The 22,114-nt window shown below is 40.7% G+C and overlaps 1 protein-coding gene and 1 long non-coding RNA gene across 3 annotated transcripts in view; one reads left to right on the top strand and one right to left on the bottom strand.

Annotated features, from left to right (window-relative positions):
• The window catches only part of LOC146823163 (uncharacterized), a 105,010-nt gene extending 95,069 nt beyond the window's left edge, over positions 1–9,941 (bottom strand). The window contains exons 1-3 of the long non-coding RNA XR_014962142.1: positions 9,851–9,941; positions 9,046–9,220; positions 8,052–8,088 (exon numbers count right to left, since the gene is read on the bottom strand). This is a non-coding gene — a long non-coding RNA (uncharacterized LOC146823163). The remainder of the gene's footprint in view (positions 1–8,051; positions 8,089–9,045; positions 9,221–9,850) is intronic.
• Positions 9,843–22,114, top strand: part of CDK13 (cyclin dependent kinase 13) — an 807,643-nt gene continuing 795,371 nt past the window's right edge. The window contains exon 1 of one of the 2 annotated variants that reach the window (XM_085607435.1): positions 9,843–10,055. In XM_085607435.1, the coding sequence (XP_085463561.1) occupies positions 10,045–10,055 (11 nt within the window). In that variant the 5' untranslated portion in view covers positions 9,843–10,044. Of the gene's footprint in view, positions 10,056–10,243; positions 10,297–22,114 lie in introns of those variants that run through there. The other variant, XM_085607434.1, reaches the window with a different exon arrangement.

The raw sequence follows: 22,114 nt of genomic DNA, 5'->3' as shown, positions 1-22,114 counted from the left end.
GGGGACTCTACCGAACACAATGGCACAAGCTTTAGTAATATCCCTCCCGAAACCCGGAAGAGACCACACGGATATGGCCAATTATCGGCCGCTGTCCCTGCTCAGCACGGAATATAAAATATTAAGCAAGGTGCTAGCAAATAGATTGCTACCCTCTTTACCTGGATTAATTCACATTGACCAGACAGGGTTCCTCCCGGCACGAAGCACGTCCTTAAATATCAGGAAGTTGCACTGCTTAATGACGGAAGCCCCGAACCTCTACCCACAATCGGGTTGTCTCTCCTTTGATCTAAGACAAGCCTTCGACTCTATCAGCTGGGAATACATGTTCCAGGCCCTGGCAAGGTTTGGAATCCCGGATGGGTATATCACCTGGGTGCGATTACTCTACAGGGCCCCCATGGCACGAGCAAGAACTGGTAATCATATCTCTGAGGAACATTCCATACATAAAGGGACCAGGCAGGGCTGTCCTCTCTCCCCGCTAATCTTCATACTAGCACTAGAACCATTAGCAATTGCACTGCGTAAAGGCCTCACAGACCGGGGCATAGTGATAGGGAATATGACACATCTTTTTTCAGCATATGCAGACGACATCCTATTGTATCTCCGGGACCTCACTGCGCCGCTGGGCCCAATATACAACATGTTCCGACTATTTGAACTGATTTCTGGGCTAGCAATAAACGTAGGGAAATCATATGCTTTCTTCTTCACAGACCAGGTGGAAATCAGCAGTGTGCCCTTTGGAGACGCTCTGCTGGAAGTGGCCCAGAATACTTTCAAGTATCTTGGCATACAAATATACAGGGCACATGAAGACATGCTAGAGGGAAACTTGCACAAAGCAATCCGGGCCCTACGGTCCAGCATAGGGTTCTGGACAGCACTGCCACTCTCTGTAATGGGGAGGATCGCCATAGCAAAAATGGTGGTACTACCGAGGCTCATATACAATTTTACGAACTTACCGCTAAAAGTACCACAGAACACATTTAAATTACTGAATACGATGCTAATTGAACTTATTTGGGGAAATGGCCGGCGACGCATAAGTCTAAAGAAGCTACAAGTAAGCACACGAATGGGAGGCCTGGGTGTTCCGGATTTGAGAGCATACTATTATGCTAGCCAATTACAATGGCTATCATATTGGACAGCGGGACGTAACCTGCAGGAGATAGGATTCACAATGGCAGACATAGATAGAGGAGTGCTACACAAGTTATTATTACCGGGTAGTAGACCACGGGGCGACCTCCCCCCACTGTTGGCCACGGCGCTTAGCTGCTCGAAGGCAGCAATACACTACACACGGGCCCCCCAGCATACGCAGGAAACATTCCCTTACTGGGGACTCCCCTACCAGGAGGCACGCTTACGAAAGGCAGGCTGCAGCCCTGGTTGGATGCAGCAGTTAGTACGACGGCAGATCTTTTTGGCGATGGCACATTATTAGATCATGACGCCATCGTAGATGAAACTGGGGCCCCGGCACATTTATATATAACACACGCTGCATTGCTCAGATACATTAGGACACACAGGAACCCATAACCAATGAGCTAGTTAGGACGTTATATTATATGGGGAGAGGTAGACACCTTATCCGATGGATCTACACCTTTATTAGCACGCACACGGCGGCTGACCTTACTACACTGAGGGCGGCATGGGAGAGGGACATAGGTAGAGCCATCACGGACAGAGAATGGACACAGATACTGGAACACCCACGGAAGACATCTAGGAACGCGAAGTTCAAATTCATACAGACAATGGTAGTGGAGAAGTGTGGCTCAATGGTTAGAGCGGCAGACCTCGATGCAGAGCACTGGTCCGGGACCAGGGTTCGATTCCCGTCGTGGCAGGGTCTCGGGCTATTAATTCCGCGGACCGGTTATTCTCGCCTCAGTGCCTATTCTATTCATGGGTCCAAAGCTGCAACTCTGGGCAATAGCTTGCTTAATCTCCACAACGGCCCCAACAGCGCTGGGATGCCTGGCTTCACCCTGGGGATGCCCAGGAGTGGACATTTCACAGGGGAAAAGCCAGGAAGGGTTCCCTAGCGGTATGAGTACAGCGCCGGGAAACCCCGAACTGGGGTAGCTGTGCGCTATATAAGTACAAGCACATTTACATTTACATCTTACCCCACACAAATTAAATTGAATGTTCCCGCATACCCCACACTGCTGCCCGCGATGCCTATTAGAGGGAGCGTGCCTATTGCATATATTGTGGACCTGCCCCAAGGTGCGGGGATACTGGGACGCTGTCCGACAAAGGATAGGGGAGGCGACAAACCGGGTAATACAGAATACACTGGAGGAATGCATCTTGGGGCTCCACAAACAAGCCTCAAAGCATAAAGTGCAATACCGCTTTATAGATTTAGCGCTCATTCTAGCTAAGCGTAATATAACTATGCGCTGGAAATCGCGGAGACCCCCAGACACACTGACATGGCATTCGGAAATGGTGAAATGGGGCGCTGCAGAGAGTGCGGCATTACGTACAGAAGAACTCAAGGGGCTGCGAAAAATACCAATAGCGATGGAATGGGATACAATGATGGAAGCGATAAAATCGGTAGGCGAAGCCTTAGGCCCTGCACAGAACACATCACTGTCCACAAAGAAGGGCGCCGGAGGTCTTTTGTTGTTAACACATGGGACAGGTGTTGTATACAATATATATGCAGAATGGGTTGAGTATACAATCAAAAATACAAAACGCACAGGGCACAGACACACAAGTGAGACAGGGGTGGAATGGGTGGGGGGGGGAGTTGGGGAATGTTTTATAGATATAGATATTGCAAAAACCTTATTAATAACAGGGGTGGATACCCCGGCAGGACTTGCAACACTCATCCTAGGGTACAAAAGAATGAATCTATGTAGCGACGGAATTGTATTACGCACGAATTAAGGTGCGATATGTACAGAATAAGGATGCTACAAATGTTTAATATGGTGTCTTTGTATTGCGAAACCCTGAAAATCAATAAAAAAATAATTTTAAAAACAAAATCAAGTAGAGCTTCCTCACTATCACCAACAGGCAAACGTGATAAGCAGTCAGCTCTACAATTTAATCCACCTTTAATGTGTCTAATTTTGAAATTAAATTCTTGTAATTTAGATAATAGTCTTATCAGTCTTGCACTTGCTTTTCCATTTCCACGACCACATCCGTCCATCATGTAAATTAAAGGTTTATGGTCAGTTACTATTTCAAACTCTTTTCCGTATAAAAAATGTCTTTAATTTTTCCACTGCCCATACACATGCTAGCGTTTCTCGTTCGATTGTGCTCTAGTTTTTTTCAGCATTACTTAGTCTTCTGGAAACAAATGCAATGGTATTTTCTTTTTCATCTTTCTTTTGGCAAAATACAGCACCAATGCCCACGGCACTAGCATCTACAGTTATAATGGTTTTTAGAGTTGGATCGAATGGCTGAAGTGTTGGTGCTTCGACAATACTATTTTTTGTAATTTCAAATGCAGTATCTTGTTCTTATCCCCATTGAAATTTTATTCCTTTACGTAATAATTTTCTTAAGGGTTCTACTTTATCTGCATATCCTGAAATAAATTTGAATAATACTCGCTTAGTCCCATGAATGATTTAAGTGTCTCTTTGTCATTGGGTTTCGGGGCTTCTCTAATTGCTTTTATCAAATCATTGTTGGGTTTAAATTCCATAGGATGACAAGACATGACCTAAATATTCAATGTTATTTTCCATTAATTGGCATTTATCCTTAGAAACGGTCATACCTTTCTCTTTTAATATCTTTAATACTTTTTAAAATATTTTTTTGTGTTCGTTTTCAGTTTTAGCATGTATAAGGATGTCGTCTTGAAAAGCCTCCACCCCTTCAATTTCTCCAAAAAGAATGTCTATTCATTTTTTAAAAACACTAGATGCGGATGCTAATCCAAATGGCAATCTAATGTATCTAAATGCCCCGAATGGGGTTACAAATGTTGTCAAGTCCCTGGACTCTTCAGATAAACAATGATGGAAGCGATAAAATCGGTAGGCGAAGCCTTAGGCCCTGCACAGAACACATCACTGTCCACAAAGAAGGGCGCCGGAGGTCTTTTGTTGTTAACACATGGGACAGGTGTTGTATACAATATATATGCAGAATGGGTTGAGTATACAATCAAAAATACAAAACGCACAGGGCACAGACACACAAGTGAGACAGGGGTGGAATGGGTGGGGGGGGGAGTTGGGGAATGTTTTATAGATATAGATATTGCAAAAACCTTATTAATAACAGGGGTGGATACCCCGGCAGGACTTGCAACACTCATCCTAGGGTACAAAAGAATGAATCTATGTAGCGACGGAATTGTATTACGCACGAATTAAGGTGCGATATGTACAGAATAAGGATGCTACAAATGTTTAATATGGTGTCTTTGTATTGCGAAACCCTGAAAATCAATAAAAAAATAATTTTAAAAACAAAATCAAGTAGAGCTTCCTCACTATCACCAACAGGCAAACGTGATAAGCAGTCAGCTCTACAATTTAATCCACCTTTAATGTGTCAAATTTTGAAATTAAATTCTTGTAATTTAGATAATAGTCTTATCAGTCTTGCACTTGCTTTTCCATTTCCACGACCACATCCGTCCATCATGTAAATTAAAGGTTTATGGTCAGTTACTATTTCAAACTCTTTTCCGTATAAAAAATGTCTTTAATTTTTCCACTGCCCATACACATGCTAGCGTTTCTCGTTCGATTGTGCTCTAGTTTTTTTCAGCATTACTTAGTCTTCTGGAAACAAATGCAATGGTATTTTCTTTTTCATCTTTCTTTTGGCAAAATACAGCACCAATGCCCACGGCACTAGCATCTACAGTTATAATGGTTTTTAGAGTTGGATCGAATGGCTGAAGTGTTGGTGCTTCGACAATACTATTTTTTGTAATTTCAAATGCAGTATCTTGTTCTTATCCCCATTGAAATTTTATTCCTTTACGTAATAATTTTCTTAAGGGTTCTACTTTATCTGCATATCCTGAAATAAATTTGAATAATACTCGCTTAGTCCCATGAATGATTTAAGTGTCTCTTTGTCATTGGGTTTCGGGGCTTCTCTAATTGCTTTTATCAAATCATTGTTGGGTTTAAATTCCATAGGATGACAAGACATGACCTAAATATTCAATGTTATTTTCCATTAATTGGCATTTATCCTTAGAAACGGTCATACCTTTCTCTTTTAATATCTTTAATACTTTTTAAAATATTTTGTTGTGTTCGTTTTCAGTTTTAGCATGTATAAGGATGTCGTCTTGAAAAGCCTCCACCCCTTCAATTTCTCCAAAAAGAATGTCTATTCATTTTTTAAAAACACTAGATGCGGATGCTAATCCAAATGGCAATCTAATGTATCTAAATGCCCCAAATGGGGTTACAAATGTTGTCAAGTCCCTGGACTCTTCAGATAAACATACCTGGTGATATGCTGACCTTAAGTCTATTAATGAAAAATATTTTGAGCCAGCTATTGATGTTAATATTTCTTGAATTTTCGGCAGCGGATGACAATTTACAATAATATTTTTATTAAGTGATCTAAGGTCTGCACAAAGTCTGATCTCACCTGTTTTCTTTTTCTTTGAGACAACAATTGTTGAAACCTATTCTGAAGAATCATTTGGTTCGATAACGCCTTCTTTACACAATTTTTCTAAAAGCAATTTTAACTCCTTCTTTACGAATAGTGGAACAGATCTTACTTTATGTGCCACAGGAATAGCACCTTCTTTAAGTTTAATTTTATGTTCGAAACCTTTAACACATCCAATTTTGTCTTGAAAAACATCCTTATTACTTTCCAAAATGAGTTCAATACTTTCACATTTTTCTTTTATCTCAACGTTATTTACATATTCATCATCTAGAATAATGGGGTCTTCAGCACCTGGTTTCAAAATTATTCCAAGCTTAGCTAAATCTTTCCACCCTATCAAATTACGTCCGTGTTCTGCAACATCAATTTTTGTTTTAATTACTCTTCCTTTAAATGAAAGTGTGTCTAGAAAGTAACCAACCATATTGATATCATATTCCCCAAAAGCTTTTGGGTTTACATCAGTTTCATTAAGTTCCACTTTACTCCCATTTTTTTTTAAATGTTATGTCTGATATTAAAGTTATTGGTGAACCTGAATCAGCCATGGAAAGAAAAACAAGAATTTGAAAATTTCAAAAAGAGAACCAGAAGAGATTGAACTGGAAGAATTGAGGGAGAGTGTTTATTTAGAAACAAAGAGAGATGATGAAAGAGTGACTGGTGTTTAATGTTGTCTAAAGGGAAGAGACATTTCTGATTTCCTAAAATGGGACTAAATTTTCACTAATTTTTTTTGGGGTTTATTTGGTGATAAAATCACCAAAGGGGGGATTGCTGGAGCAGAGTTTTCTTTTAGAAAATTCTGGGGCTTTTGAAGCTCTGGCATGTCTATGCGTTTTATTAATTTATTAATAATTAACAATTAATTATTTGTCTTGTGCAAGTGTGTTTTACTAATCAACCCGTTTGTCCTAACACAAGAGAAGGTTACATGAGGGTTAAGCTTATTTGTGCTGTTCTTGTATTTACAATAACGTGCAAGTTTTCATGTTTAAACGTTGCTGTGTGCTATTTATTTTGAGCACAAAACGCTGTCTGAATTAATGCTTTTTATGTCGCAAAGCTAGATAAATGCGTACACATAAGGGTATTAGTGGGGTTAACACTGTTTAATCATTATGCTGTAGTAACGTTGTTTTTATTTCTTTTAATTGAGATGGTCTATTGTGGCCTATGGAGGCCTAATCCATGATGGCTAATTTTGAGAGCCTGGCCTCGAGTGAATATTTCTGTGATGTGGCAAGAGAGACCCCTGCTGGAAAAAGGTCGAAGACAACTGACCATGGTCCTTCTATGAAATTTTCCATGAGGACGGCAGCAGCTTTGGGTGTTCTCCAAGAAAAGTGAAAGTGTCCTTGGCCATCTCGAAAGACAAAGGAGCCTTAGAGGGAAACTCTGAACTGTGGCTCGATGGCCGAGGAGAAACCGGATTAAATGTGTTACATGTTTTATTTTCTTGGTTCCTGTTCCGTAGTTCACGTCTTGTGACTTTTCCTGAGCGGAGATTTACAGATGTAGCAATGTTACATTTCTTCCTTCTCGTTCTGCTCAGTGATACAGTTTATTCAGCCAACTTTATGTGTGTTTGTATTTTTCACTATAAAAACTGTTAGTTTAGGGAGGGCTCTCCCCACTCTTTTGGCCACCTTCACGCGTTGCTGAGGTTCGATGCTGAGGACTCTGTCCTGAGAGACTTTACCGAGAGACTGGTCCTGACCCGTTCTGACACTTAGTTAGAATAGGTAACTATGAGAAATGATTTATTCTGATTGATTTTACTTTGACTAATTTTAGATAAAGCAATATAACTTTTAAACATGGTGTTGAATATTCTTTCTTGTCAATTATTGAGTACATTTTGATTATTGTTGTATAGATTGTATAGAGTATGATTAAGGGCAACCACTATAATTAGGTCCTATCGTCCTAGATATAGATGCAGGGTTTTCTTCCCACAGGTCTTATGCTGGTAGAGTATTTGAGCGTATGTTAGTGAAATGGGCCCTAGCGTATGATGAATGTATGTGCGTGTAACTGTGAAATTACTCTATCCGTGGTAGTGGGTTTATTTTAGGTACCCTGATCTCTATCACTTCCAATTCAACATCACCAATAAGTACACTACATAGAGGTCCCTTTATTTTTCCGTCTACAGAGTCTATCGATAACACAATATTAGCACACATATCTTCTTCAAAACCGTCTATTGCGTTACCTTTAACATTACTCCTTTTGGTTTTGCATAATGTTGTATAATGCCCATATTTTTTACATTTCATGCATCTTTTCCCTATAGCAGGGCATGTTTTACAATCAGCCCAATGCTCATTTGAGCCACATCTAAAACATGCAAAATGTTCTTTTATTACTCTTACTTTTATCATAGTTTCTGTCTTCATTTTTCTTTTTCTCCTGTAAATAGAAAACATTTGTGTTAGAATCAGCATTTGACAATTCTTTAGTAGAAATCAAAGATCTCTCTATCCATTTTGCAATGTCTATTACTTCTTGTAAAGTTGGGTTTCTACAAGCAAGTAGCCTCTCTTGAATTTTCTTTGAGAAACAATAAAATACTAGTTAGTCTCTTATATAAATATCAGTCATATCCTCAAATTCGCAATATTTCACTAAAACTCGCAAAGCTGCTATATATTCCTCAATTGTTTCTTCCTCATTTTGTTTTCTCAATGCAAATTTATGTCTGCCAACCATTACATTAGTTTCTTCAGAAAACTGTTTTTCCAATCTCTTTATTGCCTCTTGATAGTCATCCAATGGAATAAACACACCTGGTGGACTTTCATATTCTGGCAGACTATCGAATATCTCCTGACCTGCATTACCAAGGAAACCAAATAGCAATGCTTTTTTCCGTTCTGCTGCATATTCTTTTCCATCAATAGATATTATGTAGTTCTCAAATGATCTTTACCAGCTTTTCCATTTTAACGTTGGTTTTCCTGGCTCATTCAAAAAATATTGTGGCACACAAATATTATTGCTTTGAGCCATATTTATACGTTTTTTTTTAATTACTTCAAGATTATTGTCCTTATTTTTCACTCTTTTCCTTTGTTTAGTGTATTACAACGATATATAAATGCGCTGCACAATGATCATTAACTGCTCGTTTGTTTCGTTAACACTCAGTGTTTACTTAGTCAGTTTCCGTCTTTTGACTGACTTCAAAATGGCTGCACGCTACTACACGCTGCAGTGCGTGTGACTTCTCCGGCATTCATTCCACGAGACGCGGAATTGAATACCTACGTCACAACAGCTGGCTCGCGGACACAGCAGCCAGTACACCATTATACGCCAACTGCCAAACGGTAACTCAAAGTTAATATGATCAAAACAGCAACTTACTTTTTTTTCATTGTTTCTTTAACAATACCGTGTTATACTTGCAATACGATGAATCCAATTATTTTGCCGCGAAAGTATATTTCCGTTTTCACTTCAGAATACGTAGCCATAAATCAGCATTACTCAACTTCTCTGTGGGCCCCGGTTCTTTACACGTCCTCGTCGCCAAATTGTTCTGGAAGGAAGCCAAAACGATCGGTGCCAGTTTAAATAAGTATTTATGAGGATAAAATATAATCATAAAGGGCCCACAGGCAGCACAAGATAAACAAACGTAACTGCTCTATGAGATACCGGCAAGTGCCAGAAACGTTCTATGACGTCACTTAAGTACACGGTGAGGGTTCTACGGTGACACATAGATGCGCGTGACAATAAGAGAAAAGAGATAGAAAAAATACATAAATGGCTATAAGTAAGGAAAGAAATGTGAAATAATACATAACAATTTGAATAAGAATAAATGGAAGGTACAAGCATTTGTAATGCAATAGGTCTCGCATTTGTGAGAATTTAAGCTATTAGTAATGTAATTGACAATGCCTTTTATTTATGTTTTAAAACCCAAAACATAAATAAGTCATTGTTATTTACAATGCCAATAGCTCAAACTCGCGTAAATGCGAGACCTATTGCACTGCAAATGCTTGTGTAAAGAGTTCTGCTGTCTACTGGCCGTGTCACGTGCTACATAAAATCACTAAAGTAAATAAAGACTCTGACATGCAACGTTTAGAGGACGATTTTCGACCTGCCCGGAGAGCTTGGATTAAAGACAGACGACAGCATTTTAGTGCACACTCACATAGTAGGGCACGAACAGACTGCGACCTACAGTCCAGCTCGCTGGCCGTTCGTTCGCCTGACTCTGAGATGGCTTCCCAGGTTACACAGCCACGCCCCCCTGAGGTTGGTACTGTAAGGAGATCATGATGCTGTGGAAATAGAAGAAGGACTATCACGGTGGACTGGGCAATAAGGAGTACGCATCCCGTAAAGATGGGACGAAGGTATTGGATGGGCCGCTGCTCCCTGTCAACCTGATTGAGCAGGCGTTTACTTTGGTAGTAGCGCGGCCTTTCTGTCACCTTTAGTGTGACCGATTGGGGCCGTGCTGCAAGCCGAGCGTGTACGCCATAACCCCAACAACCCTCCTGAACTGCAACGGGCCATAGGAAAAGCTGGTCTGACGAGCAGATATGCAGTTGTCCGAATGAGGGATATCTCAGTGCCTAGTTGCAGCTGCAGTAGGAAAGCAAGGGGTGGTGGGGATAAAAAAAAGTTACATGGTTTAACAGACTAACGTTTTGCGATGTGACTATACTAACGTGTCTTTTAAAGTGACTAATCATTAGTCTGTGGGTGCGAGAATCTCTATATGTTAGAGGCACGTAGGATGCTTTTATGGCTACAGCTCGAGCCTGCTTACCCGAGCTGTGTTTAAAAACGCTGAATTCCCGTGAGTTACAGGAATGGCCTTCTGTTTTTTTAACTCCAGCCACAGTTACAAACTTGAAAATGTTTAAATAAAACGCGACAAATACAGTGGATTTCGCTTTTGGTGGTGTGGTCACTCTGTACCCACGGGGGAGAGCGCTTGTTTACGGCAGGTGTTTGTTGACTTTTCCTACCCGTGAAGTTCTCGGCATTTTGGCAAAGAGTTTGCAGAGCTGAGCCAGCAGTATACGCAGTATTCCTGGTGTCAAAGTCCTCAAAGCCTTGTTTGAGATAACATGCGGAAAGGTTATTTTGACTGTTTCCGCCCTTTGTAGCTATCGGGGAAGATGTGAAATGCTCGTATTATATTGGCGTTTTAGTAAACCTTTACTGCTAGTCTTTAAAATGTATCTATATAGTGGCAGTCATTAACGTTTTTCCTTGCACTGCCCCCACAGAGCTGCTTTAAGATGTATAAATAGAAGCCAGATGTTTTTTTAAAGTGCGTTTTGTATATTTAATTTAATAGATATTGCCATGTGATAAGGTACTTGGTCACAAAGTTTTATATTCACGATATGAATAGTGATGCCATTTGAAGGCTTTGATTCAGTTAGATAGATAGGCTTGCAACAACCCTTGAATCTACTGCTACTTGTTTATTATCTTTTACGTTTTTTGTGTCTGGAAGTTAGAGCAACTTAGTCCTTTAATGGGTAGCTACCGAGCACCTGCAGTTTCTCTGATTAGAAAGGAGGAGTACCAAGAAAACCACCACTTTTCAGCACTGGTGCAATATTTTTAATAGGAGAGCACCTGCACTTCTCAGTATCAAACATGAACTCAGGGACAGTAAGTACCTGCTTTTCTCTATTTACATTTAAACCCAGGCTTCTGAAACCTATTAAAGTGAAGTGTGATGAAAGGGACCAGAGGCACATGTTGTAAATGAAGCAGACTTCTAAAGGTGTAAATGGGAAGAGATAAGTGCTTTATTAGGAGCGCAGAGACAGCGTTGGCAATCCCACTGGACTCCGCTTACAACTGGTATTTCCAGAGAGTGCAGCTATGTCATGGAACATAGCAATGCTGGAACCATAGAAGAACCTTACATTTAAAGCAGCAGAACACATGTTCTGCAATGTGACACCTTAAGATTACAACACATCCTCCTTCCTTTATCTCGTTTACATAACAATAACAAAATGTACAATAACAGAACCACTGTATTATATACTTAATGATGAGGAAAATATAAATATGGGAATAAATAAAACATAAGACAAAGTAACTAAGATGAAATATATTGCAAAACGAGTTTAGAATTTTAGAAGTCCTCAAATTCATGATCTAGTACATATCTAGGAGGACATCTTGATTTTCAAGGCCCAAGATAAATTCAGAAGTCACCACATACATAATCTTGTAGGTGTCTAGGAGGACATCTTGATCTTTGAGGCCTAACTCTATTAGTGACATTATCACCACAATCACTTGGTAATATATCAGAACATCTTCCACTTGCTTCATCGTCATTCATGAGGAAATGAGGATTGAAGTTTCTTTCCTCTTCACTCCTATCATTCTCATCATGTAATTTGCCTTTCTTGTAGAGTGCCACTCTTCTAAGATTCCAATTTTCAACATTATAAAGTGTTACATGTCTATTATGAACTTTCTTCACTTTATATGGTCCATGAAATTTAGTAAACCCGGCACTAACGCGGCCAGGTTTAACTTTGACCCAATCGTTAGGTTTTATGTTTACTCTACGTGTAAGGACTTTGTCGTCTCCTCCTTTATCACCATTAGGATTAGCTAAACCAATACAATTATTCATCCATGCTTAAATTAATTTAGTACTGGCAGAGCGTCCTCTCATAACCATGAACAGGATTTTTCCTGAAACAGTATTTGTGTTGTGTGGTAGGCCCATACCAATTCGTCTACCATCTTTTGCACATCACCTCTGCTTGCTATAGCCATTTGGATCACCCCCTTAATCATACGATTTGCCCTCTCAACGATGCCATTTCCCTGCGGGTTGTATATAGATGTTCTAGTATGTAAAATCCCACATAATTTCAAGAATGTGGTCATTTCAGCGGAGATTAGTTGAGTGCCATTGTCTGTGATTAATTTAACAGGATAGCCTCTTTCTCTAAAAACTTCAGATAGAACCTTAATAGTGCTCTTTGTAGTAATCTCTTTAATAAACTTCACAATTAACCACTTTGACGTGACATCTACCAAGACCACACCAAACCTTAGATTACAATTGATACTGGACAAAGGACCAATGAAGTCTAAACAAACAGTGTGCCAAGGTAAGCCGGGATCCGCGATTTTACCTATATCTAATTGGTCACCCACTTTCAATCTTTTTTCACCTTCTAGGCACTCGGTACATTTCTCTACCCATTCAGAAACTTGTTGATCCATAGCGGTCCACCAAAGGTGTTCCCTTAGTCTCTTTTTGGTAAGAGACTGACCCATATGACCCTCATGGGCAAGTTTAAATAAAGCAAATCTAAGGTCTTGTTGAGGGATGACTTTATCCTCTTTCATAATGATATTTCCTTCATTATCAGAGATAGATAGATCTTCAAGGACTTTTTCAAAAGGTCTTACACCAATGGGAAGGGTGCTTTCTCTCCTACCCCCTTTAACAATTAATTCACTCACCATCTTTAAAGTTTAATCTTTGGCCATACACACACTCCATTGATTCTTATCAATCGCTCCATTGCAAAATTCAACCATTTCATCAATTGCAGCAACTGCACCTTCACATTGAAAAGATTCAACATTAGATGGCCCATCAGCTTATCAATTTTTCCATCCTGCAATGTACTCAATCCTATGGAAGTACTCCTGTAGACGAGCAGCTAGTCTGGCTAACCTTGCTGAACCTTTGTTTGCGCCTCCAGGAGACAAAATCTTAATGAGGTTTGTGGTCTGTCTCTAAAGTAAAGTGGAAGCCCCACAGATACATACGAAAATATTCAGCTCCCCATGCTGCAGCCAAAGCTTCCTTCTCTGTCACCGAATAATTCCTTTCAGAACTTGTAAGAGATCTTGACGCAAAAGCAACTGTTTTTATTCCTGAAGTATGAGCTTGTGCCAAAACAACTCCAATCCCTACCGCGCTAGCATCTACAGTTAAAATTGATCTCAACTTGGTGTCAAAAGGAGTCAAAATCTTAGCCTCACAAATTTCTTTTTTGATTCTCTCAAAAGTGTGTTGTTGAGTATCGGTCCAAACAAATTTATGCCCTTTCCTGAGAAGTACCTTAATTTTGTTTTCTCTGCAAAGTTATGTACAAACTTTGCGTAATATTCTATAAGACCCAAAAAAGATCTAAGTTGGTCGTTATCTGAAGGAGCAGGCGCTTTTCTTATGGCTTTCAGCAAATCTCTCTTGGGTTTAATTCCATTGGCTGATAAAGTGTAACCTAAATATTCCACTTCTTCTACTGCAAATTTGCATTTTTCTTTTTTAAGTGTCAACCCTGCATTGTCCATTTTACTCAAAAATTCTTTCAATACGAAATTGTGATGCTCCTTTGTATCACCAAATACTAACGCATCGCCCTGAAAGTAAACTACATTTTCTGTACCTTTTTAATACTGAGCCCATCATTCTCTGAAACACTCCAGCAGCTGATGCCAAACCAAACGACATTCTTGTGAATTGGAATATCCCTTCTGAAGTGATAAACGCCGTTAAAGGTTTGGAATCATCATGCAACTTAATCTGGTGATAGGCACTGCGTAAGTCTAGTTTTGAGAAGTACTTCTCTCCCCCCCCCCCCCCCCCCCCCCCCAATTAGAGACAAGATTAATTCATTTATGTTAGGTAATGGAAAATTATCCACAACTATATTTTGGTTAAGGGTGCGCAAGTCCACACAGAACCTGTAACTGCCATCCGATTTGCTCGTGATGACGACTGGTGAAATCCAGCTAGATGTCTCTATCTGTTCTATAATGCCCGCTGAATCATTTCACCAAGCATGTGTTTAACTTCTTGTCTAGCAATAATGGGGACTTTTCTTACTTTGTGTTGGATAGGAATTGCATCAGGTTTGAGTATTATTTTGTGAACATATCTCTTGAGTTCACCAATTTCATCTGAAAATATATTAGTCATACCTTCAGCAATTGTCTCTATGGTAACCTCATCCACAACCATCACTTGCTGGTTTGCTCTAGGATTTATAATGATATGTAAATCGTATTGATGTGCCCATCCTAAAATTGGTGGACCACTACGAGCTACGTAAACTTTACCCTTCACACTCCTACCATGAAAAGATATGCCAGTGAACATGTACCCAATGATGTCTATCCTTTCTCCTTGATACCCTCCTGGATTGATATCTTTTGGGAGTAACTTTATATCTGACCAATTGTTTTCAAAAATTGTTTGGGGAATAATTGTCCAAAATGAACCTGAATCTACCATCAGTTCTGTCTTTCCCACGTATTTGAAATATTGCTTTGGGTCTCATTCTCCTTCCAAGTGCCATTGTTAAACTGTCCTCCTCTACACACAATATCTTGTTCACTCCTTTTTCTTCACAAGTTGGCACTACATTGTCTATAGCATTTTGTACAACTGCTACTTTAGATCTGTTACTAGACTTACACATTTTGTAAAAATGCCCTTTCCGCCCGCACTTTTTGCATTCTTTATCTAGAGCATAACATATTTTATATTCAGCCTTGTGATAGGTACTTCCACATCTAGTACACATTCTCTCTTGTGTCCTGTTGTGTTCAGAATTTACTTCAAAGTTATTACCAGTCTTTCTAAAAGGTAACACCTTCTTACCACCCGTCTCATTGTTTTTGTTACCACTTATTGCAGCAACTTCGTCCCTTGTTATGCCTGTTGAACTCTCTTTTTTTGCATTTCCTTCATGCATGTTTCTGACTGTTCAACAACTTTAGCTATGTCAATTGCATTCTCTAACGTGGGGTTTTTTGCAGCCCATAGTCTTTCTTGCATTTTCTTATTGCGGCATTGTACTATGAGTTGGTCTCTGATCATTTCCTCCCTCATTGCCCCAAATTGACATTTAAGAGAGAACTTGCATAGCCGTGTAACAAACTGATCTATAGTTTTGTCACATCTTTGGGGTTGTGCATAAAATTTGTGCCTACACATCACTATGTTTATTTCTTTTGCATATTGTTTTCTTAGTCTTTCCTTCATTATAGACATTGGCTATTACCCTTCCTTCTTTATCTGTACCTATAGGTAAGAATCTAAAAGCATGTTGTCCTTCCTTCCCTAAGGTACTTAATACTTAATAGTAATGCTTTTTTCCTTTCAGCATTGAAATCTTTACCGTCTAATGCCACAATATAGTTTTCAAAAATCTCTATCCATTCGTCCCATTAAATAGGAGGATCGCCCAGTTGCTGTAAAAACAATGGTGGTGGTATAACAGTATTGCCTTCCATAGTCTTATTTTTATGCGTATTTAACTACTCTAATATGGATAATGTGTGTTATCTAATGGTGTATATAATACAACTTATTCACTCACACAACACTAACTATTGGCTCAGTCATTCAATTCCTAAGGCTAAAAATTAACCAAAAAAAACAAAATCAAAAATGAATGTCCTAGTGTTCCTTTACACAAATAAATATAAATAATTAATGTTTATATCTCCATATGTTTTCATCCATGGATAGTTATAGTTGGTGCCACCGATGTTGTGCTCGATCTCTCTTTGAATGAAGAATGTACTTTAAAATGTTCCTTTCAAAAATCTCTTTCCAAAAATAGTTGTGCTTTAATGTCTAACAATGTGCTACATGCATTTTTCCCTTTTTTTTTACCTTCTTTCTTCTGTAACGTGAGCTTAGCACCGATCGCTAAATAAACAGCAGATGTCCGTCAGTTCCTATGGTAACTGACATCGACAAACAATATGGCTGCCAATGACGTGTATGCGTTCAGATAATGCGTGCTCACGTTGTTGTCGTCAAGGCGTTTTTCTTTGCTCACAGTTTGAGTTGCCTCGCTGCTTCGGATCGCATCATTCAAGGGTCGCCTCGTTCTGGTTACGTAGTGTCCTCGAGTTGAGGAAACGGTAGGATGGTCGTTCTTTAGTGATTCTTTAAAATGTTGACTCTCGCGCACACAGTTCAGTTAACTTGTTCACCAATTCATTTCTTCAAACGTTAAAGTATAGTTGCTGTTAAATACCTTGCTTGTCGTGTTTCCCGCTATCGTGATAGGGTCCATGTTTTCACTTCCTTATGCACGATTACTTATTCAATGAAATGACGTTGAACACACCACTTCCTTGCTTCAACAATGACTCTGGGAGCGAAATCTCTCGATCGCAGTTCCTTCTCCTAGAAGTCTCCAGTAGTACACGTCTTTCCGGCAATTTCTTACTTGCTATTTCTTACTTTTAAGTTCCTGCACGCATATTAGGATTCTTCTTTGCCAACAGAACCAATTGTTCACTCTGCGCTCCCCTTCTTATGTCTTCTTCTTTTCCACTGCTAATAGATCGTCGCCATCTGTTGTAAATGAAGCAGACTTCCAAAGGTGTAAATGGGAAGAGATAAGTGCTTTATTAGGAGCGCAGAGTCAGCGTTGGCAATCCCACTGGAGTCAGCTTACAACTGACATTTCCAGAGAGTGCAGCTATGTCATGGACCCTAGCAACGCTGGAACCATAGACAAACCTTACATTTAAAGCAGCAGAAGACATGTTCTGCAATGTGACACCTTAAGATTACAACAGCACACAGTCGTTATAACCTTGATTCTGACTGCTGCAAAAGAGCTCTTCATTTGCAGTGGATTTTGGGGTAATGCGTTTTGACAATCAGTAAGGAAGCAGTCAGTCACTTGTGTAATCCAACCCCTCCACCCATTTCAGCAGTGCATTGCTTTGTTCCCAGGGCGCCAATCTTTCATATTAAATCCCCACTTTACTCTCTCTGTTTCGAGGGTCCCTCACCTAGATCTTTGTATCTCCCAGTCCTCACTGTCGCACCATTGCCTGCAGTTGTTTCTGGGGCCAATGCTGACCTTCCGTAGAGGGATAAAGAAAAGCCCTTGTTTATCTCACAGTTCTTTTGCAAAACTCTCAAAAGACATTACTTTTGAACACTGCAGACATGCCAGACCAGCATCTCAAAATGTTGCACTGCTATAGATAATGAGGGATCATCTTGGTCTTGCCACTGCCCTGCCAGATTTCGGTGTGTGTGTTTGTGGAGCTGCTGCCCTTCAGTGTCTACTTATGACGTGACATAGAAAAAATGAAACTTCGGACAGTGCAGCTTTAAACCTACATAATTTGAGGATACATTTGTGTAAATGGGATGTTGGACATAGAAGGAATTTTCTGGACATACATGACTAGAAGGGAGGAGAAATGGAATCGCCAACTAGAGTGTATACTTCTTAACAGTGCGGTGCAAACCAAAAGTACTCTAGGGTAAAAAGCAACATAGAGACCCTGTTGTTTAGTTTTGAAGTTAATTCAGTTGTCATATGATGTGGAAGTAGTCCACACTTGTTAGAATGATCATTTGCTTCCTAGGCCTACTTTTTATTTTAAAAAAAACACTTGAGTTTTCAATCATGGTAAAACAAAACAGAAAATAAACGGGGACGTTATTGGCTGACAGTCAGTCATACAATAAAATGGTGTTACAGCACGTGAGTTTGATTTTAAATGTATCTCTCATTGTTGATCAACTAAGAATTTGAAGAACCCCTACTTCTGGGCAGGTGTGGGTGAGTATATGTCTCTTAGTCTTGTGGTGTGTGCAATGGTTTGTATGTTAGTGAATGGGCCCCGATACGTGGATCTTGTGGGTTTCCCTGCATTTGTGGCATTAATGTATGAGTATTCCCATAAGATGTCTCGAATATTTGTGTGCTGGTTGGGGTATTCCCATGCCTTGTAAATTTATTTCCCAAAATTGAACAGCAGTCAATAATTCTGGCCCACTCTTGGAGGAAAGGGGGGAAGTTCATCTCTCCACTTTCGTGCTATATCCCTCTTTGTAATTAAGCAGCTGTTCCTGATGCTTCCCGTAGTCCCTGGAGAGCAATGACTGTAAGGCTAATGTGTTGTTCCATTACTTTGGTCTTCCATCAGCTTTAAACGTTTAGACTCTGGAGCCGTGGGAGGATTGAGGGTGGGTAAAAGTGATTTGTAATAGGCCTGGGCGAAAATTTCGTTCCGTTCGCGGAAATTGCGATAATTTGACATTTTCGCGTTCCGCGGAGAGCGCGAAAATGTCAAAAATTCCGGTTTCCGCAGCTTGGCGATAATTTGTTTCTTGCTCGCGCTGTAAAATAATACATTCTCGCGCGCGCGCGCGATCGCCTTACCTGAATCCCTGCGTTCGCCGACAAGTTTTCTTGATCCGGTCGCGTTCTCCATGAGATGTTGTATTGTTTTTAGCCATTTGCGCTGTCTCGCGACAGTTCGCGCCCGCAGTGACGTCATGCGTCGCGCGATCACGTCTTTCTTCTCGCAATCATGCACCGCGAGAACAACTCAAAACAAGATGGCCGCGCCCGCAAGCAACCACATGGGTAAGTTGGCGACCCGCAACCATGCAGAAAATCTCGCGAACATGCCGGAAAAAAACTTCCGCATCTTCGCGATATTTCCGCTTGTTTGCGATACTTTTAAACATTTTCGCGATAATTTGCGAAGGTTAATTCCGCAAATTCCGCCCACCCCTAATTTGTAATAGGTAGCTCTGTATTTTTTTGCACCAGTGAAGGTGTACTGTCTCTTACTTGTAGGATAGAGATTATTCTGACCAACCTATACTTGGCAGCGAGCCAGTTAGATTAGGTTACTAGCCTTGTCTCTACAGTCATAGACCCTGCTGTAGGAGGCTATCCAGTTTCGTCTGGCAGTGTTTGGTCAAGGAGCTTTGTGTTTGTCTACAGAATGGTTGGCTTTGGAGGCAATCCCATGTGCCCTATAGGAATGTCAATAGCTGGGTACCGCATGCATGTAGGGATACCCGTTCCCTTCTTCCATGGTCTCTTGGGACTCTAGTATTTTCTGTGCAAATAACTGAGTTGTATCAGGCAGAATCAGGCTGATATGGCAAGAGTACGCAGAGCCATCTTAGCCTCATTCCATTCTCGGTCTTCAAAGGGGCCAAGATTGGTTTCTCAGCCTGACTTGGCGGCCTATGGTGGGGTCAGTGGCATTAATCAATAGTGAGTTATAGAGCTACAAGATTTCTCTTCAGCCCTCTGTGCCCGGCATTGCCTCTAGGGGAGTAAATGCAAGATGTTTGGTCAGTTGGTCTTTGTAATTCTCTAGGGCTTGTCTTAATTGCCGAAAGCTAAAAATTGGGAAATGTAAATTTCAAATTCTTCTTTAAGATCTGGGAGTCTAACTGTCAAAGTCCCTTTCCAACTAAATTCTGCATGCGCCCTTTCTCCACGACGCTACCCTCTAGCCCTTGGTTGAGTATGCAGCTACCCCTAACAGTTGGAATGGTTGCTATATTACATTACAACTTGTTGGCATTAACAACGTGGACCTGCCTGGTCATGGCCCATGCTGATGCGTGACTCAACTATTTGTTCTTCCTTCTCTTTTGGACTTGCGTCCCCCACCTCTTTCTCCTTGCTCGTCGTCTTTTTCTTCCCTCTCTCTTTCTTCCCCTCCGTGCCAACTCCTCCCCCCCCCTTTTTTCTCTCCCCTCCCTCACACCCCCTCCCCCCTTGAATGTACGGATACGACCATGGATTTCTGGCTTGTTTCCTTTTCTCCCTCAACTTTATTTTGTTGTTATCCTTCTTAGTCCCACAAGGGTCTCTCAGTTTGACATGTGTCCATTCTTTTGCCTTGTTTTGCACTGTACTCATTGATGCTGTACACTTGTTTCACTATTGACTTTTTGAGTTCCTCGCCCCCCCGCCCCCCTTTTTGTAATGTCTTGTTTTGTCCTTCAGTAAAGAATTGCGAAACAAAAAACATCCTGCATGGTGACCAAGGGTGATTCTTCCCACTTTACAATCATCCCAGAAGCCTCTCCATATAGGTCTAGGATTATCATTGCCCGTTCTTACATTTTCATGGATCCTCTATAAAACAGAGGACGTCATCTGAGAGATATGTGGTCTTCTGTCGGATCATTCCTATAGAAGCCTTTTATCAACATGCCTCTCCTAACCAATTTGGTTATTTGCTGTTTTGCAAGGAGGAAGACTAGCGGGGAGATCGTGCACCCCTACTTTGTATGAATACAAATTGATCCGCCGGGTCTGGTGGCTTAGTGGACTAATGCGTCCACTGTAGGGGGCTTGTGTTTGACCTCATGGTCACATATTCAAATCCCGGCGGGTCAACTCAGCCTCTCATCCTTCTTAGGTCGATAAAATGAGTACCATTGAGTTGGGTAACAATAAACATCTGTTGTTCAGCGCCAGGATGCCCTTCATGGTGAATGTGCACTTTACAAATACATATTATGTAATGTTATTGGAAAGTACCCCACTTACACTCACTTGGGCCCAAGTTGCCAAGTATATGGTTCTTAGTCTGTTTATGAATTGGGACCCAAAGTTAATCTTATTTACACTTGAAGCAGAAAGTCCCAGTTTATGGAGTCAAATACCTTTTCAAAGTCTATAAGGACCTCCGCATAAGGCCCCTCAAGTTTGAGGCTTCTGACAAGTGCTAATTCCAAGTGTCTCAGGCTTTGTTTAGTATCCACCTGGTGTGAAACCATTCTGGTCTTGGTGTACCAGGGATGTGGTAACTTAGATCAGCCAAGTCACAAGTATATTTGCAACTATTTTGCCTTCTGAATTATTAAGGAATATAATCTGATAAGAGGAGGGGAGATCTGGAGGTCTTTCTTTTTTCTGGCTGATCACTATTGTTGTCTCCCCTGTAGGTAGTCCGGTAGGTTGCCAGTGTGGGTTGCTTCATTTAATAAAAGCAAGGCATAGGGATTCACAATGGAGGCAGATTTCTTTAAAACAATCAGTTGGGAAACTGTTCGTGCGTAGGGTCTTTTCTGATTGCATTCCAGCAGCTTCCTCTGAAATCTCCTAGGTGGTGGTAGGTAGATCTAGCATCTTGTGATCTAAGGGGCTTAATGTTTTAAGTGGTAGGCCTTTGATCCAAATGTGGGGGATTTGGGCGTAAAGTGATTTGTAATAGGTAGGAAAGACATTTGCTATGTATTTTTTGTAAGTGACCATGGTACTGTCTCTGGCTTGAAAGATAGGGATTAATCGGACCAATCTATCCTTGGCAGCGAGCCAGTTAGATTAATTTACTAGCCCTGTCTCCAGAGTCATAGACCCTGCTGTGGGAGGATGTTGGAATTGGCACGTTCTGGCTGACTGAAGTGAGGCCTTTCCCAGGCAGAACCTACCACCCCCGTCAGGGAAGGGTGACTACACTCGCTGTATAACCCGCGCTCAACCTTGGGTAGCTTGGCACTGAGCAGTCAGTCTTATCAAATAGGCAAAGTGTAAATCATTTGCACAGCACTCACACAATAAATGCACTGCATCACAAAAGAGACTTCACAAGTGGTGTATGTAAAGAAAGGTTTGTATTCACACACATTAACTAACAGCATAAATCACAT

The sequence above is a fragment of the Triturus cristatus genome, chromosome 5_2 (genome assembly GCF_964204655.1).
Source record: "Triturus cristatus chromosome 5_2, aTriCri1.1, whole genome shotgun sequence".
Lineage (NCBI taxonomy): Eukaryota > Metazoa > Chordata > Amphibia > Caudata > Salamandridae > Triturus > Triturus cristatus.
This window is presented reverse-complemented; position numbering and strand designations above follow the sequence as displayed.